Source organism: Phalacrocorax aristotelis, chromosome 3 (assembly GCF_949628215.1).
Source record: "Phalacrocorax aristotelis chromosome 3, bGulAri2.1, whole genome shotgun sequence".
NCBI lineage: Eukaryota > Metazoa > Chordata > Aves > Suliformes > Phalacrocoracidae > Phalacrocorax > Phalacrocorax aristotelis.
This window is the reverse complement of record NC_134278.1, coordinates 113,594,575-113,610,784: the sequence shown is the minus strand read 5'-3', so window position 1 is coordinate 113,610,784 and position 16,210 is coordinate 113,594,575. Positions and strand designations below refer to the sequence as shown.

At 43.6% G+C, this 16,210-nt stretch overlaps 1 protein-coding gene across 2 annotated transcripts in view; it reads right to left on the bottom strand.

Moving 5' to 3' along the window:
* Positions 1-15,697, bottom strand: part of MOCS1 (molybdenum cofactor synthesis 1) — a 32,763-nt gene extending 17,066 nt beyond the window's left edge. The window contains exons 1-4 of one of the 2 annotated variants that reach the window (XM_075089127.1): positions 15,485-15,697; positions 6,448-6,580; positions 5,616-5,783; positions 626-790 (exon numbers count right to left, since the gene is read on the bottom strand). In XM_075089127.1, the coding sequence (XP_074945228.1) occupies positions 626-790; positions 5,616-5,783; positions 6,448-6,580; positions 15,485-15,625 (607 nt within the window). In that variant the 5' untranslated portion in view covers positions 15,626-15,697. The remainder of the gene's footprint in view (positions 1-625; positions 791-5,615; positions 5,784-6,447; positions 6,581-15,484) is intronic. The other variant, XM_075089126.1, reaches the window with a different exon arrangement.
* Positions 15,698-16,210: the final 513 nt, after the last annotated feature.

Genomic DNA, 16,210 nt, shown 5'->3' with positions numbered 1-16,210 from the left:
AAGCATTTTGGAAACTTCATTTGATATTACTAGCTCAATTGGAGCAAAGTTACAAAGCTAGCACCCCTCCTCAAAAGACCTCAGCCACAGTTCATGTTTATTTCTATTAAAAAGGAGTAGAGCTAGGAAACATCACTAATCAGAAGTGAGACCACTGCCAGCATGCCCCAAATATAACTTCCAGAAACTGCCACTATTTGTGAGAAGAGGTTCAGTTCTTGTGGCATCTTAGTCCCCGGCTGCTATAGTGGGAAGATCTGTTTTTTGAACAGTATTAAAGAATAGCAGCACATGAGACCAGCACAAGATTTGCAGAGTCCCCTTGATATCCATGACTAACCAGTAATCGGCCAGTTACTGGCAGCTGTATTCACAGTCCCACTGACTCTGGTGAGTTGAGCATCTACTCCACCAGCTCCAACTAAAGGGGCTCTACCTGCCTAAGGGTTGTAGAAAGAAGGAGAAAGAGTCACTATCAAATAAGGTAGTATAGACTAGTCTTCCTAGCCTCAGAAGGATAGCAATTCATTCCCTTCCCAAAATAACTGAGTGTGAAAGACATACCAAACAACTCACAACATTACTGAAAGTACTAACACAGCTGCCTTAGAAGACAAGCCTGTACCTTTTCTCCGGACGATAAACTCAAATTTAGCTGGGACCAAGGTATCCAGGCTAATGTTAATGGCATTCAGTCCTGCCTCCTTCAGTCGGGGCAACAATCTGGCTAAGTTGATCCCATTGGTTGTGACAGCAATGGTTTTCAGCCCTTCTAGCTTGTACAGTTGACCTAGGAAAAGTAAAAAAAAAAAAAACCACACTTAAAAAGAAGCAATTCAACTCTAAGTTACTCAGAAAACCAAAACACAAATTGTGAAACAAACAAAAAAATATCACTGAGGGTGAAGAAAACATGGATGCTTCAGTGATTCAGCCTTCTACCAGCTGTATTGGTTTAAGATACCCATTTTAGATCAAATCCATTTCAAAAGGTATGAGAGACAGTAGTTTATTGCAAGCAAAATTAGTTATAAAGAACACAAAGTGCACACTAATGTTGTTCTCCATATTTTAGAGTAAATAGCTACTTTACTGTTGGAAGATGACCTCTGATTTTGTTTACCTTCTCTTCCCCAGTCTAGCTTTGCAAACCCATTTCTGTGTTCTGCAACATTAAGCAGCAAGCCATTCCTTTCACACCTGACACCTGAACTAGCTGTGTTTATCTAGCAATGCTTATCCTGCTATGCTTTACCAAAAACCAGTTCTAACCCAGAGGAAGCTGCCAGCAGTATTGACTTTAAACTGCTGAAAGAAATACCACATATACACCTACCTAAACAGAAAAGGCCAACATTTTAGGTAACTACAGAGAACCCAAGGCAACATCACCACCACAATGGTAGCCCAGCCAATTGGAGAGGGCTTATGCAAGCCATTAAAAAACAGCTAACAAAAGAAAACCACAACAGAAATAGTTAATATCATGAGACTATGATTTAGAAAGTTGCTGCCTCCTCATAAGCCAAAAGCAGAAATCCTCTGCATAGCAGATCTCCAGAGGGCAGGCTTTTCAAACCTCCAGTTTTCAGCACAAAAACAAATCGGAAAACACCCTTATAAACCACTTACAGAAACAGAGCCATGGCAAAGTAATTTTCTTTTCATATTTTCCCTCCTCCCCTCTCTCATAGCCTCTATTAAATATTAAATATTTAAAGAACCCTTACTCTTGAGGCAACTTTAATTACAGCACAAGTATTTCACAGTCCCTTCTTCCCTCCCTATTTACCTCTATTTGTTCATGTTGATAAGGGCTTACTTCGGCTTTTTCTCATCTCCCAGATATTCTCAAAATATTCACCCTAAGCTGGGCCCAAAACTCTTGATAAGCCAGGTCACACCAAAAATGCTGAAGCTTACAGCAGCAATATTTTGCACATGTAAAGGCATTTGGAACCTGAGACTAACAAAAAGAGCAATCTTTACCAAGAACCAGATTTTTCTGGCATTCACCTTTCAAAATTCCTGACCAGGAATAACCTTTCCCTAGAACATGAGGTCTATTGGCTCAAGTTTGTAAAAAATTATTTAAACTAGTCACTGCGAGCAGCCTAGTCTTTGTGAGAGCATAGGATACACACTGCACCCAGAAGATATCATAGGAACACCACTACTTTTATTTACAGCCTCAGAACACAAAAAGCTTAACCTCCTAACAACAGAGGAAAACAACTACCTGCTGTACAGGCTTCATTGACAGAAATGTAAAATGCATAAAGACATTGAATAAAACCAAAGCCATGCTGCAGCCTAAAATAAAAAAAAATTTAGAAGTAGCACAAGCTGATTAGGTCATTTAGTGCAGAGAGCAGCTGGTATCAATGCATATTCTTCCTCATCAGACAGGAAGAGATACAGGATGAGGCACTGGAAATACACTAATATATGGAACCACCTGCAATAATAAATTGGATGTAAGCCAACTGTGAGAGATTAGAGATAGAGACTTAACACTATGACCAACAAGTTACACTCTACCTTATTTGTGCAAGCTAAGAAGTAGAACATTTGCGGTTGCTTGGTTCCCTGGCTTGTTTACCTCTAAATTCAAAAGGGATTAAAGAGATTTCATAACTTTGTAACTCACCTTGGACCTGTATTAAGTCTGTTTGCTGACCTTTGGTCCCTGCATTAGCAACAATCAACACAAGCAAAGGCAACTGATAAAGCTGTCAAGTAGAAAAGGAAACAGAACAGATGCTAGAACTCGATAGCATGAAGCTAAAAGATTTTATGTCAGGCTCAAGCCATCAAGTAAACACTGTTGCTTTTAGTTTTTTCTTCAGGATCAGGAGCATCTTCTTAAATAGAAAGTTTCTTACATATTCTCCTCCAATCAATTCCTCAGCTGCACTTTCCCTGAGTCCAAAAAAGGTATGTGTATCTCCTAATACATGAATTAACAAGTCTACTTCTGCACCACTTTACTCTTGAAACATGTATGTTGCTATAGAAAGCCATTCAACTGTCCATCCCTCACCCCATGGAAAACTATTTTGTCAGTGGAGATGTGTACTTCTCAGACTATTAATAACAAACAGCTATGACACAGTTTATATCTCGTGCTAATTTAAACTTTGAGTGTCGCAAAAGGAGATGGATTCTATATTCCACTATCAGCTGCCTCAGAAAAGTCTCAAACATATATTTTCAGCAGTCCCCAAGACATAATTTAGCTCTCAGCAAGTGTTAGTCGCTAAGTCATAGTTTATTTATGTGCATGTGTTAAAAGGAGACTTTAAATCCATTAAAAGAAGATTCGAAGTAATCTAAAGAACTGTAGCAGGTCTCTGAATAACATGGTCTCCTACAGTAGCTTAAAATCACATTCGTTCATTGTCACAACAAAAAAGTTTGAAGTATCAGAAAAATACAGTAATAGTAATCCAGCATTAATATTTGAGCTTTATTGGTATTTCACAGACCATTTATGGGTAAGGGGAAGGTTTACTGAAGGGAAACCTAACTTAAATCTTAACTCTATTCTGCACCTGAGATATTGTCACCAGCTTCTATAAACCTTCTAGAAATCCAAAATTAACTCCAACCCAGCCCAAACTAGTACATTGTACAAAGATGGATTCAATAAAGGTGTCTAACTCAAATTCTGCAGAAGACATTTTTGGGCTTGTTTTCTCTTCAGTGAGTTTCCCCACAGTTGCTACATGCGATCTATTTAGTTTTGAGACTTTTGTCTTGATCCTAAACTTGTGCACCACAGAGTAACACCAAAGTCTGAGAAGGCAAAAAGCATTTATAGACTTAATTTGCCAATTTTCAATAAGCCTTAGAAAATAAAAAAACTAGCCAGGCTAATACAAATTCATGACAGAATGTCCTGTAGCATTAGTTCAATCATCTTAACGTCCACTGCCTTTACCCCAAGATCACTACTCTCGTCATCCATGAAAATGACGACTATGAACCTGTCAAAGTTCAGCTGTGAACAAGAATACAGGCAGAGTAATGAAAGCCCAGTGGTTCAAGACGACCCACCTCCCTCTTTCAGCCACGGAAATAAACCTCTGAGAATTTTATCACTGCAGCAAAACAAACAAAAGCTTTCTATCCTCCCAATATCAATATTTCAGAATTGCAGCAATGCAATAAATATTTTGCAGTGACCTGGCTACTGAACTTACGCCCTCAAAGTGGCTGTCTTGAGCATAAAAAGCCATCAGCTACCACTGATAAATCAAAAAGGTACATACACTAGGAAAGAAATTTCTGCACTGAACTGACAATATTGTTTATTTCAACTCATTTTTGTGCCAATACCATATGCGGAACTGTAAAGGTTTATTGTATTTTAAAATACAACCTATTTGATAAATCTGCCCCCCTTTTGATTGGTGAAAGCCAGCTAAAAGTAACTATACCTATTATTACTAGAAATGGGGAACGGCCTCTTGAAAGCAGGTCATTTGAGAGGCACAAAGCTCTCTCAATCCTAAATAAAAAATAACCTATCACACATCGTTGAAATGTCCTAGAGAATGGTATTCCAGAGTTCCAAAAAGTTTAATTTAATTTAGGTTTCAGGACTCCTCACAATCAAGATTCAAGGAGACCCAAGCCAGCTCACTCTAACTGTGTCTTTTCCAGCTATAAACAGGTCAGTTTTACCACTGCTCTGCTGCTTCCTTTGGAAAAGACCATAAAGGTCCTCCAAACCCTGATGAAAACAGAGCAGGAGCAGAGACCATCTGTTTTCTGCACCAAAGCTCAGTTTATCAGTAGGCAGCTGCTCTACTTTCAAAGCCTTCGTCTTCCGTATTAACCCATTCCTATCTTGAGTACTTCTAAGAGTACACATGCAGAAACTGACAAGTCCAGTTGCCTACAATACACCAAAGTGCATCCACATACATAGCCTTAATCTAACACATTGCCACTACACACAGATATTGCCATGTCTATAATATATGAGACTTTGGACAGGGAAGAGAGCACCTGGCTCAAGAAAACAACAGGCACAGGCCAGTCAACACAATACCAATCTAAGGAGATAGACTTCTAAAAATGACCCAGTAATTTATCTTCCACTGCAGTAACAGTCTTCATCAGTAACTGTAAAAACATAGGCATTTCCACCATTCCTTATTAAACACAGACAAGCAAGTGACATCTGTTATCAAGGAAACAAAAAACAAAAATCACAAAAATACACACACACACACCCCCAATCCAAAAGAAAACCTGTTTTGTTTGTAAGCATGTATCAACTGTTCCTCCCCACTGAGGACCTGGTCATATCAATTCTTCATTTTTCACCCCAAGGCTGCAAGCTATGCTACTAGATGTTGAATATGAATACAACAATAAGTTCAGCTGTTAAATACAAAAAGACAAGTTGCATCCAAGCAGGACAGCAAAACTGGAAGTTTTCTGAAAGAAACTATCTTTCATTTCACAATACTGGAAAAAAGCACCGTCATTTAACATATAATTATTCTTCAGGTTGTTGCTGGACTGTATTAGTTATAACCATAGTTCTCGAATCAACATACAGCAAGTTACTTTGAAATTCACTTTGTTTATTGGGAACTCACCCACAATATCAACCACATCGGGACGGATAAGTGGCTCTCCTCCTGTCAGTCGGATCTTCTCTACGCCTTCTTTCACAAATAGTCTGGCTAGGGTAATTACCTCCTGAGCAGTAAGTAGCTCTGATTTAGGGGTCAGCTGAACACCTTCCTCTGGCATACAATACTGACCTAAACCAAAAAATACAGAAATACATGGGGGAAAAATAACAAGCAGCAATTAATCGAATGTTATGGGCAAAACGCACCAAGTGCAACTGTCTTTAATGGATGTCAAACGTCTCTGCTTTTCTGAATACAGAGAAGATCATACACCAAATCTTAAAAGCAATCTCCTAACAATTTGCTGGTTTCCTTCAGAAGAAAACCCAAGACTCATTTGATGGGTGTCAAAATTACAATGGCTCCACTTTGAAGCAGAAGCTGATCTTATTTCTATCTAACACGCATTCAAACAGAGATACCAAACTGAACTGGCAAGCACTGAAACATTGCCACAGACTTTGCAGGCGTAATTGTGGGAATACCTAGGTACAAGCCCTCATGCTTATCACACACTTTGGGTATGGCATACAAACATCCACAAGCACCACCATCCAAACCACACCAAGCCTGATGAAAGACCTGCCACTTGCAGATCCCTTGGCTTGCTCCTGCTTCCTCATCCCACCAGCAGCTCAACCCCAAATCAGTCCCTATCTATCCTTTACCATTACTTTGTGAAGACAAGAAACAGCCCAGGGCCAACACAGCAATAAGTACCCTAACCCAACTCTTGGCCTTTGCACAATACGGTGCACAAGAGCTTTGTGCAAGAAAGGAAGCAGACACTTACACCTGAGGTTGCATTTCTCCGTCAAAGAAATTCGCAAGTAGTTGTGCTGGCGCCCAAAGCTGTCTGTCAAAAACACAGAGAAAGGAGCAGCATGTTCCAGCAGAAAGCGTCCTCTTCCTGAGCTTTGTAATTCCTGTAATGAAAACAAGTAAGTGCTAAATATTTGAATACTTATCCTATCAACTTGCTGTATAAATATTAACTTCAAACCCAACTGGTAATTATTATTCTATTTTTCCCCACAGGGACAGCTGCACAAGAAAAAAACATGACTTGCCTTAATGGTCAAAACTGGCCATTTATTAAGTTTCACACCCCACTTAATTCCGTGGAACTGTACTAAAATCGCCCTGTGCATTTTAAGATACAGCCTCTTTGCCACAGGTACTTCAGGCTTTTTTGTGCAGAATAGGAGGCAGCTTTTTTCAATTGTGCATCTCCTCAACTTTCCAGAATCATTGATCCAGGACGACCCAATCTCACTACAGCCCTCAGATAAATGACATCGTACAGAAGGGTCCCCCCCGCACTTCAGCGCAAAAGAACTAAAAGTTGATGAAACACTGCATCTCTGCTTATGTCCCTACCAACTTTCACGTGCATGACATAACATCTTGCTAATAGCAAATCCAAATTCTTTCTGTGTACAATTTTGTTTCATGATGTCTGTTTCAAGAATATTTCCAATAAGGTCTTCTTGCCCAAATCCATACAATAGAATACTTCCAAAAAGCTTGTCTCAGTTTAAAGCTGATAAGACAGGACACAATGGGACCAGAAGAGAAATGTATGATCCTCAACACTCCACCTGTTCAAGCCTGCATTAAAAAATTCAGAATTTTAATAATGTCTTTAATAACTGTCACAAAGTGAACATTAGAAGTTATTTCTATTCACAATTTTTTTGCATTTTTTAAAACCACAGTGCAACATGTGAATACCAGAACAACACAGTTTTCAGGAAGTACTGAGTATTTGCTCTCCAAAATAAGGGCTGATCAATTTAGGCATCAAATGAAATAGCACAAATCAGTAGCTGTTACTGGAAACAAATAAAGTTCAAGTTTATACCAAGCATATTTAAAACATCGCTACTGCCAGCACCAGAACACTCTTGGTTATAGCATGATCTAAACACGGGGATTTCCACTGCCTTTAGCCCATGACTTTCAAATTACCATGTTCTATCTCTATTTTTCTACACCTGTAAAGCACAGCTGAAACTACTCTGCTACTTCATCTCCAGTGAAAGAGCACATACAAAGCCATTTCTGGATACATGGTGTTCACAAAGTTAAAAGAGGAAGAGGGGAAATAATCAGCTGCAGAGTTGTGCCTCAAGTAAAAATCATGCTGGCTGGTCTTGATAGGCTGCAGTAGGCAAAGAATTAAACAAAGTTTTCACATAAATTTAGAATGTAGAACAAGGAGCTGGACAAAATGACACATTAGCTAGTATTCAAATTGCCTAACTGAGCAAAAGCCATTCTTTCAATCTAGTGAAAAACAGACCTGTGAAACCTCCAGACAAAATAAAATTGGTACATATGGGATGATGCCAAGGGACTGGACAGAAACACGCATAGCTGTGCCGTCATCTCCCTGGCTCTGGTCATTGCTAGTAGTAACCATAGGAGTTAATCCTGCACAGTATTTCGAAACAGCCCTAGCAAGAAGCCTGGAAAGGGTCAGCTAAAATGTTGAAAAACCCAGGTATGCTTCCTCAAAACATTTCATTCTGAAAGCATTTGTAAGAAAGATTTGGGAGTGGATGGAGAGGATTCCTTCAAGTGACCAGATCAGCCAGACAGCAAAGGTTATCTGGGGAGAGGCCCAACTTCAGCCATTAGCATCTGCAGCAATTTTGATTCCAGCTGGGCTAACACCACAGCTGCTGCTAAACTTATAAGCAGGGGCAGTCTTTCTTGGCAGCACCACCTTTCCACCAGCCTTTAAACAATCTGCTACACTTCCTGATCCAAACAGCTGTGTGGTTATACAAGATCTAAGAACAGCCCTAGCAGTGGGGGTGGTGGGGTGGTGTGTGGTTAGAGAAGATAGAGAAGACACGAAGTGGCTGATTTCAAAGTGCAGACAGCATCTGTTTACCCCGATAAAACAGCAGTACTAGTTTCCACAAAACTACTTTTGTGCCAGAAGAAAGAAATCTCTCTCAGTTTTTGTTTTGAAATGGCCACAACAGCAGAGGGACAAGGGGGCACAAGGCCAGCCCTCCCCAGGCCTGGCCTTCCCTCCCTGTGGCACCAAACATGACAGTGACAGGAGCTGTAAAAACCGACCGCTCCGCAGCCACATGCGCTGCTCACACACATTCTTCCGCCTCCCTCTTCTCCAATGTGCACAGGCAGAACAAGTCATCTGGTTTTTAATCCCCCCGGCCTGGGCACACGCAGGTGGTTTGTAGCTTTCGTTTCACCAGGAAATCCCAAGCTGGGAGCTTGCTTTTTTAGAAATGCCGGCTCTGTTGCCCTTACTGTGAGAGTTTCCCAGAATACAAGCAGGGTGAAGTCAGAGAGCCCAACTAAATATTCAGATTTAATTTCTACTTCTTCCCCATTTAGGAAACTCACCCTGAACAAACTACATCTGAAGTATATTTTAAATACTGCCACCCTCAAAAAAAAACCACAAGTAGTTTTTCCTGAAAACTGCACTGCTTTCTGGCCTGGCTGGATTTCTGACATTTTGCTTCCTATTATTTTGGAAAGGTGTTCACCTTTGAGAGGGAAAGCACTCCCATGCTTATCAAAATCATTTTAGCCCTCCTTCTAGGAGCACCCCTCTCCTGTTTCTTTCTCAGTAACTCATTTTTGCATCTTTTTCATGACCAGGCTTCCTTCCCCACTCCACTTGAAGACAGAACAGGATGAACCTCCTGTGTCCCCATTTTAGAGTGCACATTACAGGGAGGAAAAGAAGTGAAAAGCTGGCCTCCCTGATGGAAGGGACGCAAGACAAGGATGCTTTAATGATTGTATCTAATGGATGCCGAAACTGTACACTTTCTTTTCAAGAACAATAACAAGCTTAAAGTAATTTCCTATTTTCAAGAAGGAGCCACCACTGGAGTGGGATGCAGGAGACAGCGGTTCTGTTCCTAGTCTTCCATCCAGGCTGTTACAGGCAAGTGAACAAAAGTAAGAGGCCTTAGTGGAGCAATAATACTGTCAGGAAACAGCATTTAAAGAACAGGCACTCAGCGGGCAGTTGGTGTCAATATACTTTAAAATCCCTGATGGAAATAACTAACTTTTGCTCTCTTGCTGCAAAATAGTGAGTGCTCGGATGGGGGAAAAAAAAAGTTTTCCAGACCTACTAGAGCTTCTTTCCATGAGCTACTTGTCATGTACAGAGATGGGTTTGTCTGGGAGGAAACAGTGATTGGAGATGGATTTTTTAAGCTGTTAGTTCAGTTTCTGTCCAGTTTGATGTCAGCAAGGAGGAATTAGGAGACACCCATGAGGAGTTCAGTAGCACCAGCTTGAGCTCCACAGGGAGTGGATCCTGTATTACCAAAACTGCCACTGCACCCAGCACTGATTCATATTTTTATAAATTCCACAGGAAAGGCCAAATACCAGAGACAAAGTCAGCTGCCTTCCTGGTAACTCCGGGCAAGGATGAAGCACTCTCTAAAGTAGTCATGTAAGTAGGGCAAGAATAGGGTGAGGTTGGACCTAGTCACTTGCAGCCTGTGAGAGTGCTATTAGAACAGGGAGAAAGCAAAAGCTGCCTGCTACAGTTCCCAGTCTACATGGAAACAGTTAGTCAGTTCCCTGTGGTTGGAAAGAGATAGGTGTTTGTTAGTATTTTAGTGTATCAATGCCCAGCCATATAACTTTTTCCACTCAAAAGGGATGGCTATAATCCCCAAGTCCCCTCTCCGCATAGTTAAAAGGAGACACTTCTGTATGTCAGAGTACGCCCTGTCACACAGTGTGCTTTATCCGAACCATGAAAAAACAGTTTCAGTCTCTGGGCTGTCAATCCTGTATTCTATACTAGTACTGAAAGAATGAGAGCTTAGATAATGTCATGGTTCATGACAGCTGAAATCTTTTTGTATATCTCGCAGCTCACTCAAGGATAGGGGTTGGGTAGTTTCCATTTCTTTTACGAGTTCTTCTTCCTCCTCCTCCTCTCCTCGTGACTGCCCTGCTTTTCATCATCTCTTTCTAAGTGAGTTGACTTTCTCTTCCAGGAAAGTCAACGAGTTGACTTTCTCTTCTCTGCCAAAGCAATATCAACAGATATATTTTAACTACCCAAGGACGTTCAAGATACTGAAAAGTTGTAATGAAAGAGGAGGCATTATAGAAGATGGTAACTAAGGTGCCATTCTGTATTTCCTCTGAGAGTTTTTTTTATGGAGGAAGAGGAGGTATAATTGCTAATTGTATCCATGAGGTGCTACCTGACATACAGTAATGGCTTCAATATAAACTTCAAATAGCAAATAAAACTCAAAGCCAATGTTTTAAAAACAACTCTCCCGGGCAAAACAGTACTAATCACTGAAGAGCACAGCAGACCACAAAAAACAACACCAATCTTTAACAGACACAGCAAATACAAGAGCATGGTACAGATCAGATAAACTAATATTGAGAACAGAGTCTATGCTGTGACCAGCAACCGTTATTATCTCAATCCTTCGAGCCCCACGTTGGGTGCCAAAAATGACTGTCATGGTTCAGCCCCAGTTGGCAACCAAACACCACGCAGCCGCTCGCTCACTTCCCCCGTTTCTGTGGGATGGAGGAGAGAATTGGAAGAGCAAAAGGAAAAAAAAAAACCAACAAAAAACTTGTGGGTTAAGAACAGTGTAATAATTAAAATAAAATAATGATGATTATTATAATAACAATAATGATAATATAATAAAAAGAAAAAGGGAAAAAGGGAAAAAGTCAAAACCACAAACGATACAACTGCTCACCACCCGCCGACCAACGCTGCCAGTCCCAAGCCACAACTGCTGCCTCCCTCCCCCGGCCAGCCCCTCCCAGGTAACATACTGGGCATGACGTTACATGATATGGAATATCCCTTCGGCCAGTTTGAATCTGCTCTCTTAGCTGTGTCCCCTCCCCTCCCGGCTTCTTGTGCTCCCGGCAGAGCATGGGAAGCTGGAAGTCCTTGACTAGTACAAGCACTACCCACCAACATCTAAAACATCAGTGTGTTATCAACGTTGTTTTCATACTAAGTCCAAAGCACAGCACTGTGCCAGCTGCAGTGGAAGAAAATTAACTCTATCCCAGCTAAAACCATGACACTGCACCTTTCAGCTATATTTTTACAACCTGTCAACCCTTCAGACCTGCCAATTCACCTGTGATTTCCAGGAGAACTCTTGTAACAATGCAGCAAAATTGGAAGTCATCACCAGAGGTACTAATAACCACCAGGAACACCACAAACTGACAGGTACTGGAAAGGCTCAGTTAAACACAAGGGGAAAGAAAACAGAGCTCTTACCTACTTATCAAGCTGAAGATCAAGTGTTATACTTGCTCTAGCCTTCTACCTTACCCCCAGTGACATTTGTGCACTATGATTGCAAACACTTCTGGACAGGCCTCAGGGACCACCACAACCTGTGTACTTATGACAGCGTTAGCATTACTCCGGCACCCACTGGCTCCTTTGGCTCCTGCAATGCTGGTAGGACTATGCATCCATGCTGCCACCTCACCGTAGTACCTAATGCTGCTGTGCCAGCATCATGGACACAACTCAGCAAAAGCTCTTCTGTTTCATGCCTCACCTTTAATATCTTAGCCTGTAGGGAAGCAGTGACACAGTGTCCTTATTCAACCTGGAAATTAGACAACCACAGAGGCTGAAACAGGTCTCAGTAGGCCAAACACCAGAATGAGGTCTGAGCTGAGAAGTCCAAGACAAATGTTTTTCTGAGGACTCAGCAGCTGCCGCCCAACAGCTGACCCCAAACAGCATGCTTACACTTCTGGTTACTGGCACAGAGACATTGTTCAGGGACTTTGACCAGCTACCCACAAAACAGAGCTCCAGGACACACAGAGTTTCAGACATGACTGGCCAAGAATAACGGCCATATGAGGTCTTTCTAGACAAGCTAGGCTCTCTCCTTTATCCCAGTGACAGAGACTCCAACGAGGCCACAGAAAATTTCAGGTGGTTATGTTTGAATTACAGGATCTACATGAACGGATGGAGGAAGACAAAATAAAACTTTGTGTCAGGATGCCAAAGACCTTTACTGGAAATAATACATCTAGAGCAGGATAAAAAAAAAGAAAAAGAATGCTAATTTCCTTAACGTTATTGCTCTCAAACATCATTAAGAGTCCTGTCATATTCCTCCTTTGTTTCAAAAAGCTGGGGTTTTCACATGTAAACTTCCAGCTTCCACACAAAAAAAGAGTACAAATTACTTTTGCTATTGTACTGGAAAATACACAGTTTTGTAGTAGAAATATGTAATCCTATATAATTTTTTTATTCAAGTATGCAATTTGGACGTGTATCATCATGTGTACAAGATGACAGGATGGCATCAGCCTTTCCTTTGTTAACTGCAAATTAGTCAAGAAATGCTTGTACACAACCAAAGAACATTGAAAACACTGCTTTCAGAGTGCCTGTTGCTACCTGCCCTTATCTTGTCTTAGAAAAAGGCCCTGCGCACATCTCCGAGACTGGCAACCGTATCTTAAATATTAAGATAAAAACAGGCTCAAACATTTGGACTAACCAGCCCAATAATAAGCTGATCAAGTTCTGGGTTTTATTTGTAAACAGTTTAGGATCAGCTTCCCAGGTATATCTGATTTCACCTTCAAAACTGACATAAATTTTCACAGCCTCAGATTTACCCAGTCGGTTATCTGGTCAATATAATTTCACTTCTATAAATACACTCATTTTCACCACGTATTTCATATAGAGAACATTATAAGGACTTAATGAACACTCAAAACACAAATAGAAGTGATTAAGTGTTTCTGCTGGAGGGAGTCACTTACCAAGCATTCATAGAAAGTGTTATTAGACAGCACTGCAGGATACAGAATGGATGGCACGTACACAGACATTCTCCCTCTGTCTCAAAAAACAAAATGTACGAGCAGGCCAAAAAGGCTGTAAGTTGAACATAAGGTCACCACACAATAGCAATACAGCAGCCGTACTGACCCTAATGTTTGTAACCCAGTCTAAAGGCTTACAATGGGTGGCCTTGGACACAGCCTTTCAGTTGTCTCCTGAAGCTCCCAAGTTACATAGTTCTTCCTTCCACAGCTGAAAGGACCATTTTAAAAGTGGATGAAACACAGAGTCTAGTGCTCTCTTCTCCCCTTTGCAACCCCCGCACCCAACTGAAATCTCATTAAATTAAACAGAACCCATGAACATTTTCAGATCCATCCCACAAGACAGTCCAGCCGTATTCACAATTGTTTCACATGCTTGAACATCCTGTCCTCTGAAAGCACATTTCACTGTCCCCTATGGCTGTGACGCTAATTGCTCCTCTCTGCAGATGGTCCCAGGAGAGAGAGAGAACAGAAAGGAACAATGAGTATATTATCACCGTGCAGTTGCCAAGTTTGCGCTGTCTTTCTTTTTGCATTAGCTTGCTTCTCAGGCCCTGCAGGGTATCAGCCAGTGCCCCAGCACACTTGTCACAGTTACTACGCCACACACACAAATCACCCATCCCATTCTTCCAACCACTATGGCTTTCGTCCCCTAAGGGGGTATGCCTTTCAGAGATGGATGTTGTAATCAAGCTTTCTCAAAAGTATTCCTGAACGTATGTTAGAATACTCAATTTATAGGAAGTACTTAAAAGTAATTCTCATCAGAATTTAGAAAAAAGTACACAGTTTAGAGAAAAAAAAACAAACAAAAACCAAAAGAAACTCAATCTTTCTAGGTTCCCGAGCCAAGCAAGCATTCAATAATGCAACGCACAAAACCATTTGACTTCCTGTAAATAAGTGGCAGTGAATGCATTCAATTCTGGTGACGCAAAGACTGTCACTAGTAGCTTTAGCTTATTTTCTGCTTGTTAAAGCAAGCCATGCAATTGCAAGTAAATCAATAAATCTCGTCCCAGCTGGAATTACTCTACATGTCGTACCCTATTTCTGCTAGACAGTTACAGAACCTTGGCCTTTCCCTGCAGCTTTTTCTCCTGCATTTGAACACCAGGAGACCCAACGCATCTGGGGGACTGGAAGTTAAGCTAGGAGGATCTGGACGACACCTGTGTTGATTTCACACAAGCAGAGGAACAAACAGCTTCATTGCAAAGCTCCCGTGACCTCTTAGAGCACAACCACTCGATTTTGACCTGGGCAGATCACATGCCGTTGTGCAACCTCTTCTTGGACTGGGAAGGAGCACTGAACTGGTTCAGTCCAAGAGATTTTATGGCATCATTTCAACAAACTAAGGACGCAAAATTATACATTACTACACGTTTTGTTGACTCTCCCCCCCCGACACAGAATCGAGTCACGTTCGCCATAGAAGTTACCCATCGGTCTGGGGAAGGTGGCAAAATTAAGTGTTTCTATCAGAAAGCAGGAGGCAGAGGGTCGGTGCCGCCCACCCCAGCGGGCTCCAGCCCCCCACTCCCCCGGGGAACGCCACCGGGGCACCATGAGCACCCCTTTCCAGGCTGCGTCTTCTTAAAGCACCGGCCCAGGACTCAAAATCCCAACCACGACCTCCAGCGGCCGCCCGCCTCCCAAACGTCCCCCCGGGCAGCGGCGCCCCCGGGCAGCGGCGCCCCCGGGCAGCGGCGCCCCCGGGCAGCGGCGCCCCCGGGCAGCGGCGCCCCCGGGCAGCGGCGCCCCCGGGCAGCGGCGCCCCCGGGCAGCGGCGCCCCCGGGCAGCGGCGCCCCCGGGCAGCGGCGCCCCCGGGCAGCGGCGCCCCCGGGCAGCGGCGCCGGAGACCACCGTCGGCCCCAAACCCTCCCCGCTGATCCCCGCCCCCGCCGGGCAACCCCGCGCCCCGCCTCACCTGAGTCGCGGCGGAGGGAGCCCTCACCGGCGCTCCGGTGGTGCAGGCGCGGCCCGGGGCTGCCCCGAGGACCCCACGCAGGAACGCGGTGCCGCCGCGCCGCCGCCGCCCCCACGCCCGCGCCGCCGCCGCCGCCGCCATGCGGTTCGCCGACCCCCAGCACGCGGGGGGCTCCGGCGCCGCCGTTAGCTTCCCACCGTCACGCGGGGGAGGGCGGGGGGCCAGGCAGCCAATCAGAGCGGGCGCATGTGCCGCGATGCACGCCGGGAGTTGTAGTCCGCGCCCCTCAGCCGAGAGGGCGGGAGTGGGGAGGGAGGCGCTGCCAGCGGCGGTCCCGGCCGGGTCCCTCGCCCCCGCCCTGCCTTCCTTCCTGGCACAGCGGCTCCGGGCAGCTGCTGCCGAGCCCCGCGTCCCTCAGCAGCAAGGGCAAAACCTGCGCTGACACCCTTTATTGTCCGCCTTCCCCTGCCCTCACCTCGGCCTTCCAAAAAAAAAAAGGTGTCGAGCGTAAGGCCTGCAGGCCGGCCCTGCCTGCCGGCTGCCTGGTTGGGAAACACGGGCGCTGAAGGACTCGCACACGGGAGGACAGGCGGAGCACCAGGAAACACGGTTATCCTCAGCTGGGGAACATTTCTGGTGGAAACAGCAACTTCTGTTGTCAAACATTGGAACAGGCTGCCCAGGGAGGTGGTGGAGTCTCCATCCCTGGAAGTATTTAAAAGAAGG